The sequence below is a fragment of the Podarcis melisellensis genome (genome assembly GCF_964234715.1).
Source record: "Podarcis melisellensis genome assembly, chromosome: 10".
Classification (NCBI taxonomy): Eukaryota; Metazoa; Chordata; class Lepidosauria; order Squamata; family Lacertidae; genus Podarcis; species Podarcis melisellensis.
This window is the reverse complement of record NC_138542.1, coordinates 33,021,914-33,034,200: the sequence shown is the minus strand read 5'-3', so window position 1 is coordinate 33,034,200 and position 12,287 is coordinate 33,021,914. Positions and strand designations below refer to the sequence as shown.

The 12,287-nt window shown below is 46.5% G+C and overlaps 1 protein-coding gene across 1 annotated transcript in view; it reads right to left on the bottom strand.

Moving 5' to 3' along the window:
- The window catches only part of TRHDE (thyrotropin releasing hormone degrading enzyme), a 194,930-nt gene extending 185,433 nt beyond the window's left edge, over positions 1-9,497 (bottom strand). The window contains exon 1 of the mRNA XM_081928012.1: positions 8,309-9,497. Coding sequence (XP_081784138.1) covers positions 8,309-9,168 — 860 coding nt within the window. The 5' untranslated portion in view covers positions 9,169-9,497. The remainder of the gene's footprint in view (positions 1-8,308) is intronic.
- Between the last annotated feature and the right edge of the window lie 2,790 nt (positions 9,498-12,287).

The following is a 12,287-nucleotide window of genomic DNA, read 5'->3' as shown; positions in this document are numbered from 1 at the left end:
GAAGAAACTGAAATTGACCAATTCTATGAAGACTTACAACACCTTATAGAAGTGACACCAAAGAAGGATGTTCTTCTCATCATAGGGGATTGGAATGCTAAAGTAGGGAGTCAAGAGATAAAAGGAACAACTGGCAAGTTTGGCCTTGGAGATCAAAACGAAGCAGGGCAAAGGCTAATAGAGTTCTGTCAAGAGAACAAGCTGGTCATCACAAACACGCTTTTCCAACAACACAAGAGACGACTCTACACATGGACATCACCAGATGGGCAGCATCGAAATCAGATTGATTATATTCTCTGCAGCCAAAGATGGAGAAGCTCTATACAGTCAGCAAAAACAAGACCTGGAGCTGACTGTGGCTCAGATCATCAGCTTCTTATAGCAAAATTCAAGCTTAAACTGAAGAAAGTAGGAAAAACCACTGGGCCGGTAAGATACAATCTAAGTCAAATCCCTTATGAATACACAGTGGAAGTGAGGAACAGGTTTAAGGATTTAGATTTGGTGGACAGAGTGCCTGAAGAACTATGGATGGAGGCTCGTAACATTATACAGGAGGCAGCAACGAAAACCATCCCAATGAAAAGGAAATGCAAGAAAGCAAAGTGGCTGTCCAATGAGGCCTTACAAATAGCGGGGGAGAGAAGGCAAGCAAAATGCGAGGGAGATGGTGAAAGATACAGGAAATTGAATGCAGATTTCCAAAGAATAGCAAGGAGAGACAAGAAGACCTTCTTAAACGAGCAATGCAAAGAAATAGAGGAAAGCAATAGAATGGGAAGAACCAGAGATCTGTTCAAGAAAATTGGAGATATGAAAGGAACATTTCGTACAAAGATTTCCATAATAAAGGACAAAAGTGGAAAGGACCTAACAGAAGCAGAAGACATCAGGAAGAGGTGGCAAGAATACACAGAGGAATTATACCAGAAAGAAATGGATGTCCCGTATACCCCAGGTAGTGTGGTTGCTGACCTTGAGCCAGACATCCTGGAGAGTGAAGTCAAATGGGCCTTAGAAAGCACTGCAAATAACAAGGCCAGTGGAAGTGACGGTATTCCAGCTGAACTATTTAAAATTTTAAAAGATGATGCTGTTAAGGTGCTACACTCAATATGCCAGCAAGTTTGGAAAACTCAGCAGTGGCCAGAAGATTGGAGAAGATCAGTCTACATCCCAATCCCAAAGAAGGGCAGTGCCAAAGAATGCTCCAACTACCGCACAATTGCACTCATTTCACACGCTAGCAAGGTTATGCTTAAATTTCTACAAGGAAGGCTCAAGCAGTATGTGGACCGAGAACTCCCAGAAGTGCAAGCTGGATTTAGAAGAGGCAGAGGAACCAGAGACCAAATTGCAAACATGCGCTGGATTATGGAGAAAGCTAGAGAGTTCCAGAAAGACATCTACTTCTGCTTCATTGACTATGCAAAAGCCTTTGACTGTGTCGACCACGGCAAACTATGGCAAGTTCTTAAAGAAATGGGAGTGCCAGATCACCTCATCTGTCTCCTGAGAAATCTCTATGTGGGACAAGAAGCTACAGTTAGAACTGGATATGGAACAACTGATTGGTTCAAAATTGGGAAAGGAGTACGACAAGGCTGTATTTTGTCTCCCTGCTTATTTAACTTATATGCAGAATTCATCATGCGAAAGGCCGGGCTGGATGAATCCCTAGCCGGAATTAAGATTGCCGGAAGAAATATCAACAACCTCAGATATGCAGATGACACAACCTTGATGGCAGAAAGTGAGGAGGAATTAAAGAACCTTTTAATGAGGGTGAAAGAGGAGAGCGCAAAATATGGTCTGAAGCTCAACATCAAAAAAACGAAGATCATGGCCACTGGTCCCATCACCTCCTGGCAAATAGAAGGGGAAGAAATGGAGGTAGTGAGAGATTTTACTTTCTTGGGCTCAATGATCACTGCAGATGGTGACAGCAGCCACGAAATTAAAAGACGCCTGCTTCTTGGCAGAAGGGCAATGACAGGCCTAGACAGCATCTTGAGAAGTAGAGACATCACCTTGCCAACAAAGGTTCGTATAGTTAAAGCTATGGTTTTCCCAGTAGTGATGTATGGAAGTGAGAGCTGGACCATAAAGAAGGCTGATCGCCGAAGAATTGATGCTTTTGAATTATGGTGCTGGAGGAGACTCTTGAGAGTCCCATGGACTGCAAGAAGATCAAACCTCTCCATACTGAAGGAAATCAACCCTGAGTGCTCACTGGAAGGACAGATTGTGAAGCTGAGGCTCCAGTACTTTGGCCACCTCATGAGAAGAGAAGACTCCCTGGAGAAGACCCTGATGTTGGGAAAGATGGAGGGCACAAGGAGAAGGGGGCGACAAAGGACGAGATGGTTGGATAGTGTTTTCGAGGCTACCAGCATGAGTTTGACCAAACTGCGGGAGGCAGTAGAGGACAGAGGTGCCTGGCGTTCTCTGGTCCATGGGGTCACGAAGAGTCGGACACGACTAAACGACTAAACAACAACAACAACATCACTGTCTTAAATTAACAAGATACTATACTATTAATTGTTAGTTTTCAAGCAATGCATTTCCTATCTGAACTACGAAGTTTCACAATGTGAAAAGCCTCTGTTAAAACCAGGTTTATTCTCAAAGTCTGAAAAGGCTTTCCACACTTCCACTTCCCCGGTCACTTCCCCCCAGGAAAACCTGATCTCTACTGCTGAATCGAAGCAAACATCCATCAGGTTTGCTCTGGATTGACATTTGCTCTGATTTAGCACTAAAGAACAGGTTTTCCATGGGAAAACAGTGGGGCAATGGCAAAACTGCTTAGACCTGTGCATAACAAGCCTTGGGACAAGCGGAAAACAGCTTGGACTCATGCTTTCTAGGCATGGGACAAGTGGAAGTGTGGGTGAGCCCTTAGATTACTCGGTATTTTGCTCTATCAAAAACAGAACTTTTGGGGTATGTATTAATAAACAGGCAATTTGAACCTTTACCTAAAGGTTCCTCACCCTCTTGAACTATATTTCTGAAGGCCTTCTTTAACTTTTCAGTATGTTACTTGTTGACTATCAATCTCAAGTGAACATTCAGCATCACTGGGAATCTAAACCACCTTGTTTGGGTCCATTCACTAAGAAATCATTGGTAGAACCATTGTGATAAAAGCTAGCACTGCTACCGCTGTTATCCTAACCCTACTTAGCAGTTAGTCCCACTGATTTCAATAGGGTCTACTTCTGAGTAGACATGTATAAAATTGAATGTTTAAAATTGACATGTATAAAATAGACATGTATAAAATTGAGTGTTTAAGTTGTCTTTCAAAATTAATTATCATAAATTCAGCAACATATGGTAGTAAAATACACATTCTAACATTGTTTAATCTATTTGCAGTCTAAAAGGCAATGGAATCAATGGGCTTATGCCCAAACAGGCAAAAATGCAAATGTTTGACTTACTTTAAATCTACAGTAAGATACGAGACATGCTTTCTGTCTTTAATTATTTAGGACTGGAACCGAAGTTTAGCTAGTGATAAATTCAGTTTTATGAAAGTTCTTAAAAGGCAATTTTCAGTCCTCAAAGCATTATACTAAAACACACATGCCAGAGACCAATGATTTCTTTGCATTAACTTCCCGACAAGTAACAAATGTTTATGTCACATCTGTTACATTCATGAAAATGCAATACGATCTCATCTGCAATGTCCCAATACTGCATGAAAGTTAAGGAGAGAGAAAAAATCACAGCTAGTGGGCACATTGGGGTTCTGAATACGTGGCGATTTCAACATGAGGTAATGTGCTCTGGAAGACATACTACAGGTCCTGACGATCAAAAAATCATTTATCAGAAAAGTACAATTAAATCAATTTTAACTGTCATGCTGTAATCTTGAATGTGCAGTACAATCCTATGCATGCTTGCTCAGAAATAAATCCCACTGACTTCAACAGGACTTACTCCTGGATAAGTGTATACAGGATGGCATTATGTTGCTCACACATAAAAACTTACACACACATAAACTGATGACAGGATTTAATCTTAAATGTGTAATTATAGTTATAAAAGACTTGCAGGTTGGCTTCTTTGCGTACAGATGACTGTAATTTTCAACTATCTTAATTCTACCTCTTCTATTAAAATGTAGACATGTTTTCTCAACAACTTGTCTATTTTGACACCTTGGGGGATATGAGGGGGGAAAGGAAATCAAGCAGTTAGGTGGAAGGAAATGTTGTGCTCTAGCAAAAAAACTTATGTTCTAGCACAAGGGGTGGGTGGGTGTCTGTATATATATGAATAAGCAATTCATTTCTCCACTAAAGGTGAAATAACCTGAGAAGCAAAAAATAGCATTTCTATGGTGCCATAGTCTTATAGAGAGATTTATGACTTTTGACTATAAAATCAAGGGCTCCTACTTTGCTTAAGGTTAATGCTCTGCCCTACTTAGGAAAAGGTTAGTACAACTTTCCATGAAATCGCATTGTTGGGCCTCAGAGAAGAAGATTGTTTGCTTCAAATGTACAAAACAAGTAAAATATGTTTCAATTCTGCTACACTGTAAAACTATCAAAGTTTCACAATATGTTTCAAGTCTGCTGCATAAAACTATCAAACAACTTAAGTAAACTTTTGTCTGTGTTAATTTAGCTTTCTGATTACTAATTTCTTCAACTATCTTATAACACCTATCTGCCTGCGGACTGTCTTGCCAGAGTGGTACATGCTCTGGTTATCTCCCGCTTGGACTACTGCAATGCGCTCTACGTGGGGCTACCTTTGAAGGTGACCCGGAAACTACAACTAATCCAGAATGCGGCAGCTAGACTGGTGACTGGGAGCGTCCGCCGAGACCATATAACACCGGTCTTGAAAGACCTACATTGGCTCCCAGTACGTTTCCGAGCACAATTCAAAGTGTTGGTGCTGACCTTTAAAGCCCTAAATGGCCTCGGTCCAGTATATCTGAAGGAGCGTCTCCTCCCCCATCGTTCTGCCCGGACACTGAGGTCCAGCTCCGAGGGCCTTCTGGCGGTTCCCTCCCTGCGAGAGGCCAAGTTGCAGGGAACCAGGCAGAGGGCCTTCTCGGTGGTGGCGCCCGCCCTGTGGAATGCCCTCCCACCGGATGTCAAGGCGATGGACAACTACCTGACATTCAGAAGACATCTGAAGGCAGCCCTGTTCAGGGAAGTTTTTAATATGTGACATTTTAGTGTATTTTTCATTTCTGTTGGAAGCCGCCCAGAGTGGCTGGGGAAACCCAGCCAGATGGGCGGGGTACAAATAATAAATTATTATTATTATTATTATTATTATTATTATTATTATTATTATTATTATTATTATTAAATAATGTTAGCTTCAAACCATCTTGTGGCAAAGTACTACCAAGTTGCCACACTTTCTGGACTCGTGGAACAGAGTTCTAAATTATGGTGCTCTATAAAACTTTTCACATTTCAGAAAGGAAAACCATGCAGCAGGGAATTCTAATCCAAATGAAAAAATGGACTGTATGTGAGTTGTCATGCTTTTAGTTAATTTATCTCTGGACACTGGAGAACTATGTTTTAATTGCAATGTAAAGACTTTATGCTGTAAAATTTATGTACTAAATATACTGATCTATTAAAATTTTGCTACATTTCTTTTCTTCTTGTTGTATTTCACAGTTAACCAACATCTGAAAATAATACAAGTAAATGCTTTATATTTTAGTGGTGAGGTGATATGCTATTATGCTAATAAATCACTTAGAAAAGTTTCTGAGAAAGACTGTTGATATCTTCCCCACTCCGATCTTCATGCAATAAAAGAGTCAACATAGTAGCACCTTCCCTGAAACTTAACTCTGCAAAGAAAACATTTTATATCAGCCATTATGGTGGATTAGACAAAATCCTAACATGGACCATGATTATAACACTGAGTTTTTAATATATATGTAATAACATTAGAATGCTTAAAGATGAGGCTATTGGCATAACTGAGCTGAAAGACAGTCTTCTTACTTTCTGGGTGCCAATTGCTTAAGTAAACCATTTGCTCAGCAGGGACTCTCAAAGAAATGATGAGGTTTACAGAATAAGATTCTGTGGTTGGATTTTCAATGACAAGCAGTTTAAAAATAAATTCAGTATAGATCTCTGCTAACAAAGCTAGCAGGAAACCAGCCTTGCTTCCTTTAAACTAGAGTCTCGCTTTCCATGTTTGATTTGCTGCATGAATAAAAACCCTAAGCCTGCACTTACACAGACTTGTGTGTACGTGGTGTCTCACAACCAGAAGAGGCACAAAGCTCTCAGAGTTGCCTCAAACTCTGTTAATAAAACCCAGCCAGAAGGCAAACAGGTGAAAAGTCTCTTTAAGTCCCATTCTTATGAAAGGAAAGCCAGTTCTATGAATTCTGTTTACATTTCTACAAATAATGTGAATCAGATCCATGTTACAATATTTGATTACATTCGGCTCTTAGTGTACATTACTATTTTGTTGGAGAGCTCAAAGTTAAAACACGCCTGTCCCTCTGACAGTAGCATATGATGAAAAGTTGCTGATTCATGTGTTCTTTGATATGTAAGTTCATATAAGTAGAGCCAGATAAACACTTAAGGGACTTTAAAATGCAGACTCTAGGTTTCGTCTTAGTTGATTAAGGGGCAAAGCACCCATTTAACCCCAGTAAGGAAGCCCCAACTCCCCCTTCTCACTTGCAGACTTCTCTTGGGAGGGTGGGATCTGCACATGGCAGAGAAGCGACTGCTTAACCCACCTCCCACCAGCGACCCTTCAGCTGAAGCTTCCATCTTCTGCTGCTGCTCTCCCAGCCCCTAGCCCAGCCCCCACCTTGCAAACACAGGTTTCAAATGCCACATGTGCAGTCCACCAGGGCTTCCTTAATCATGGCTTTACAGTAACATAAAGTTGGCACCTAAGTTGTCAGGTTACTGCAGTGAACTGCTTTTAGAATCTTACACGCATCACAAAATGTATCTTCAATACACTGTGGTTCAAGTAGCCTATTTTGTGGGAAGTCCCTCATTAGTAACTTAAAACTTTAAGTTCTCCAAATCTATCTTCTTTTTAGTTTAGTGTGTGTTTTTTTTAAAAAAGCATTGTTCTTCCATTTTTATCAGTTTTTCTGTTTGTTGATTGTACCAATGAGAGAAAGTGAAGAGTGTCTATTTGAGAGAGAGAAAATTAAGGGGATTAAATGTGGTGGGAGGAAATTACGCTGAAGTGCAGGAGAAAGTGGAAAAACTAGTCAAGTACAGTACTGATTTTCTAGAATCCTGAATGCCAGCTGCAAGTGGTTCTCAGGTTCTCTCAGTATCATATCATAGATGTTGCCCGGTGCCTAGACAAATCAGCTTATCAGGTGATCCAAAATGAGAAATCCTGCCTTTCGTGCTTTTATAAAAGCCAGTGCCACCCACACCATGGGAGAATTAACTATGCAGGACTGCCTGCTTTTTATTCGTGGTTCTTCCCAGGGCAAGTCTCTCTGATGTGCTATGAATTCCTCTGCTCTGACATTGCCTTCCTGTGACACAAAAGCAGGGGCAGCGGCATGGGGACCCCAGCATGCAAAGGCAGGTGAAGAAGAATAAAAGGAGAGCCCTGGTGGCCTTTCAATGCGATGGCCACATCCCAAGAGACCTTCTCTCTTTGTATCTCAGAATCAAAACATCTTAAAGGGCAGAAGTGTCAGCTGTAAGATCTATAAGATAAAGAGTCTGGTAAGTCTATAAGGGAGATCCAACATTTTGCTCTTCCTGCCTCCAGGTTCCAAGGTCCTAGCTTCCCACCACTATCGGCCTCTCTTCTGGCAAGGAAGTTAAGAGATATATATGTACTTTAAAAGCCGGTGGGTAAATAAATATCACATCTGTGGGATGAGTTTTAGATGCACATATAGGAACCTGCAAGCCTAAATACGGAATGTGGGGAGGAGAGCATTTAAGTTATGATGGGGAAAACTTTTGCAAAAGTATCCTTTTCTGAGATGCTCAGAAAATCCATTACCCAGGAACAGCCATAAAAAACCTACTCTCTTAAATAAAGGGAGTGGGGCTTTAATGAAAACTACGGATTGAAAATCAAGCTGTTGTGGATACCAGGACAGAAAAGGGGGCGGCTCTTATGGTTTCTATTTTTATAGGGAATAAATCGGGGAACGGGGATATTCCTTATGGATGGCATCTGGGTCGAATGGATTCCTGCGCTGAGTCAATACAGGCAGGGAAATACTGTAGCGGTAGTAGGACCAGGGATCAAAGGGTGGGAGCGGGGTGCCTACCTTCTCTCGCCGTAGAGCACGTAGGAGCTCCGGAAGAAGCCCAGCAGCTCGTTCTCGATGGGCGCGCTGTAGATGATCTTGAGGTTGTAACTTCTGTGCGCCTCCAGGCTCCGGTTGAGGACGACCACGAAGACCTGCGTCTGCGGGTAGAGGAAGAAGCTGGAGACGCGCAGGGCTCCGGCCAGCCGGTCCTCGGCCACGCGGGCCGCCTCGACGTGCATGCGGTGCGCGTGCAGCACGATGTAGCGCGTGGCGTTGAGGCACTCGACCTGCACGTTGACCTCGCCGCTGAAGGTGAAGTTCTCCATGAAGGCGCTCAGCATCAGGTTGTAGTGCAGGGGGCGCAAGTGCCCGGGCAGGCGCAGCTGCGTCCAGGGCGGCTGCTCCCCGCGCCTCTGCCACTCCTCCTCCTCCTCCGCCGCCGCCGCCGCCTCTTCCCCTCCAGGCGCCTCCGATTCCCCTCCTCCGCGGCCAGGGGGCTCCCCGGCGCTGGGATGCTTGCGGCGGGCACTTCCTGCCGAGGCGGCGGCTGCTGCAGCTCCTGCCGGGACGCTCCGGTTGCCCGCCCTGCCTGCTGGGCCGTCCGCGTCCCCGCCGCCGCCGCCGCTGCACTCCTCGATGCGCACGCTGAGCAGCACGGCGATCATGGTGACCACCAGCAGCGCCAGGATGGAGATGGCGAAGCCCAGCACGAGGCGCTTGTGCACCGTGATGTGGCGCTCCGTGGTGCGCGGCCGCACAGCCGCCGCGTCCGCCCACTGGCCCGAGAGCCCCCGGCTGCCGTTCCTCAGCGCCGCGTCCTCCTCGATCATCATGGGCGTCAAGGAGAAGCTCGCCTCCCGCTTCTCGGCCAGGGACATCAGAGGAGCCACAGGGACGGCTCCTCCCGCGCCGGGGCTGCCGCCGCCCCCCGCCGGGGCCGGGAAGGCATGGGAGAAGCTCCCGAGGAGAGCAGCCAAGGCGGGGGAAAAGACTGAGAAGCACCTCGGGAAGAAGGGGGGAAAGCTTGCTTGCTTGCTTGCCCTCCTGTTCTTTCTCTCTTTCCCCACCCCGCCTGCTCTCTCTCTTCCTCCTCCTCCTCTTCTTCTCGCTCGCTGTTGCCGCAGCCGCTGCGGGTGTCACTTTGCGAGGCGCCCCATCGCACTCCCTAAGAGCCGCCCCGGCGGCCGAGGGAAGCCTCCTCCTGGCGCCCCATGTGGGAGGAAGGCGGGAAAAGGGGGCGGGGGGAGGGGCCGCCGCCGGACCCCCCGCGCAGCGCGGATTGGGCAGCGCCGAGCTCCGCTCTTCAGGGCGCCCGGTGCGCTCCGCTCAACAGGGCGCCGCCGCGACGCCTCGCTGCCATCGCCGCCCTCCGCGAGCGCAACTCTTCCCTTCCGTGCGCGGCGGGCGGCTGAGGACGAGGGCAGGCGAGGAGAGCGGGCGGGCGGGCGGGCGGGCGGGGACTCCGGTTCCTGGCGTCCTTTCGCCTCTCCCCTCACACTCCCGCCGCCCCAAACTCTCCTCGCGCCGGGTCCTCTGGTTGGCTTCGCTCTCTCGCCGCGCCGGGTCTTGTTTGGTTTTTCCCCCCTCAGCAGTTCGCGCCCAGGTTATCGCAGAGGGAAGGACGCTCAGGAGGAGAAGCAGAAGCAGCTGCTGCTGCTGCTGAGAGACAGAGAGCGAGAAGGATTGTTGTGGAAGGAAGACGCCGGGCGCCAACTCCTTGTCTCCAAGCGGCTCCCCAGCACCTGCAGGCAGCACAAAGTCTCTCCTCGGCGCCGCTTTGCGCACTTCGGAAGAGCTGGCGAGGCTCCCGAGCCCGGACAGCGAGCGAGCGGCTCTTGCTGGCGTGCGCGCCTCTCGGCGAGTGAGGAGGAGAGAGCGCGAGGCGGTGGCTTTGTAGCTGGCGGTCCCGCGCTCGGCTGCTCGCTCGAGGTTTGTGGGTTGGGAACTACCCACAGCCCTCAAGAGAGAACTGACAGAGCTCCTGTCGGGAGAGAGAGAGAGAGGAAGGGGGAGCGCGCGGGCGAGTGTGTGTGTGTGTGTGTGTGTGTGTCTAACTAACCAAACCGCACGAACCACTTTAAAGGGGTTTTGCCAGGCTGAGCAAATCCCAGGAGAAGGAACAAAGAGCGAGAGGTTAGAGAGCTTTCCTCGGGGCGCTCGCAGTGTGAAGGAAGTCGCTTGGGGCAACAGGACGAGACACTCTCTGGAGATCTGCGGCTCCTTCCCCAAGTCATCACTCTTCTTCTGGGCAATGGGTCGGGAGGAGCTTCGCCGTTTCCAGCGAAGATGTGTGTTTCTTCCAGCCGGGCTCCCGAGTCCATGGAAGGCTTCCAGGCTGATGATGACAGACAGTCTCTCTTTCTTGGCAGATCCTGCTCTTATGATCTGGCAAGTGTCAGATTATAAATCCGCCTCGCCGCCGCAGGATTTGCCGGGGTTCTGTGTAAACGAATCTGTTCGCCACATAAATATTGAACATGTACAGGGTATATAGTCTGTGCTGGATATACTTTAGGGGGATTGAATGGCTGGCTGTTTCTGAATGGGAGGAGGAAACGTTGAGGGCGATGCATGCCTTGCAGGAAACTGAAGTACACTTGCCTTACTCTGAGGGCATTATCAAAAGTTGCCCTGAGGACTCCGGTGTCATGTGGCCAAGACAGGCATCTGTTTCAAGTATCTCCAAATCGGTCAACACTTGATAATGCCTGAATGGTCAGTCATTCTCTTCTCCTAACCCTAGCTGCGGCTGCCTGAACAGATGCACCAGACCACAAGACGCACCTAGTTTTTGGAGGAGGAAAACAAGAAAAAAAATATTCTGAATCTCAGAAGCCAGAACAGCAAGAGGGATCACTGTGCAGCGAAAGCAGCAATCCCTCTTGCTGTTCTGGCTTCTGGGATAGCTGCACAGCCTGCATTTGCTCCATAAGACGCACACACATTTCCCCTTACTTTTTAGGAGGGAAAAATTGAGTCTTATAGAGCAAAAAATACAGTACTTACTTACTTACTTACTTATACCCCACCCATCTGACTGGGTTGCACAAGCCATTCTGGGCAGCTTCCAACATAAAAAACACAGCAAACCATCATACATTAAAAACCTTCTACCTATCCCAATGGGCCAGTGTCCTTATGGTTCAAGCAGCACTGCTTGGGTTGGGTCATGCAAAGACTATACCTGACCAGAGTGGCAGGATGCCTCCCTTGAACATGTTGTCTGCTTTCTCTCACCTTGAAGCTGCAGAGCCACTCAGAGTGACACTGACACAGCTGATGATGCCCCTTAACAACAGTGACAACACTGCTTAGAAATTTATTGTCATCAGAACATCTCAATCATCACACACCAGACAGATTTCTTTCCATTTTTTAAGTGAGTCAGTTGACTGATCTGTTTACTTCTTGTTTCCAGCCCAAATGTACTTATGTGAGGAAAGGAGTTCATCATAAGCACGGGGCACTATTTTGTACACCAGGCTGAAAACCTGAAGTGGTTTCCCACGACCAGTTTACCATAAGGACACACCTTTATTACTATTGTTACTACCATGTAGAGCACTTGCAAGCTGCTCTTGAGGCTCCCTGAGCTGCTTACATACAATCAGTTAGAACAAGACCGTCCCTGTGCGAAACCTTGGAGTCTAAAAGTCACAACGCAAAAGGAAAAGGAGACAAGGGAAGAGGAACCAAGACTGGAAATAAAGAGGCTCAGTACAAGTTTACCGATCGTTTGAATTGGATTGAAGTCTCAGCACAAATAGGCACAATGTTTCAATGCTTACAATGTCAGAACAATACTTAAACCACATGCTCCTCCTTAAGAGAAATACTTGACTTCTTAAGATGGCCTTTAAAATTTTATACATACAGAAGTATGTTTTCTGAAGGTAAAAGTAGCAATTTCTGCATAGGCAGCCACCTCAAAACTGACCAGCTAAACATGCGTTTCATACTTAAGAGCCTGGACCTGAGTATAAAAGGTAGTGCAAGG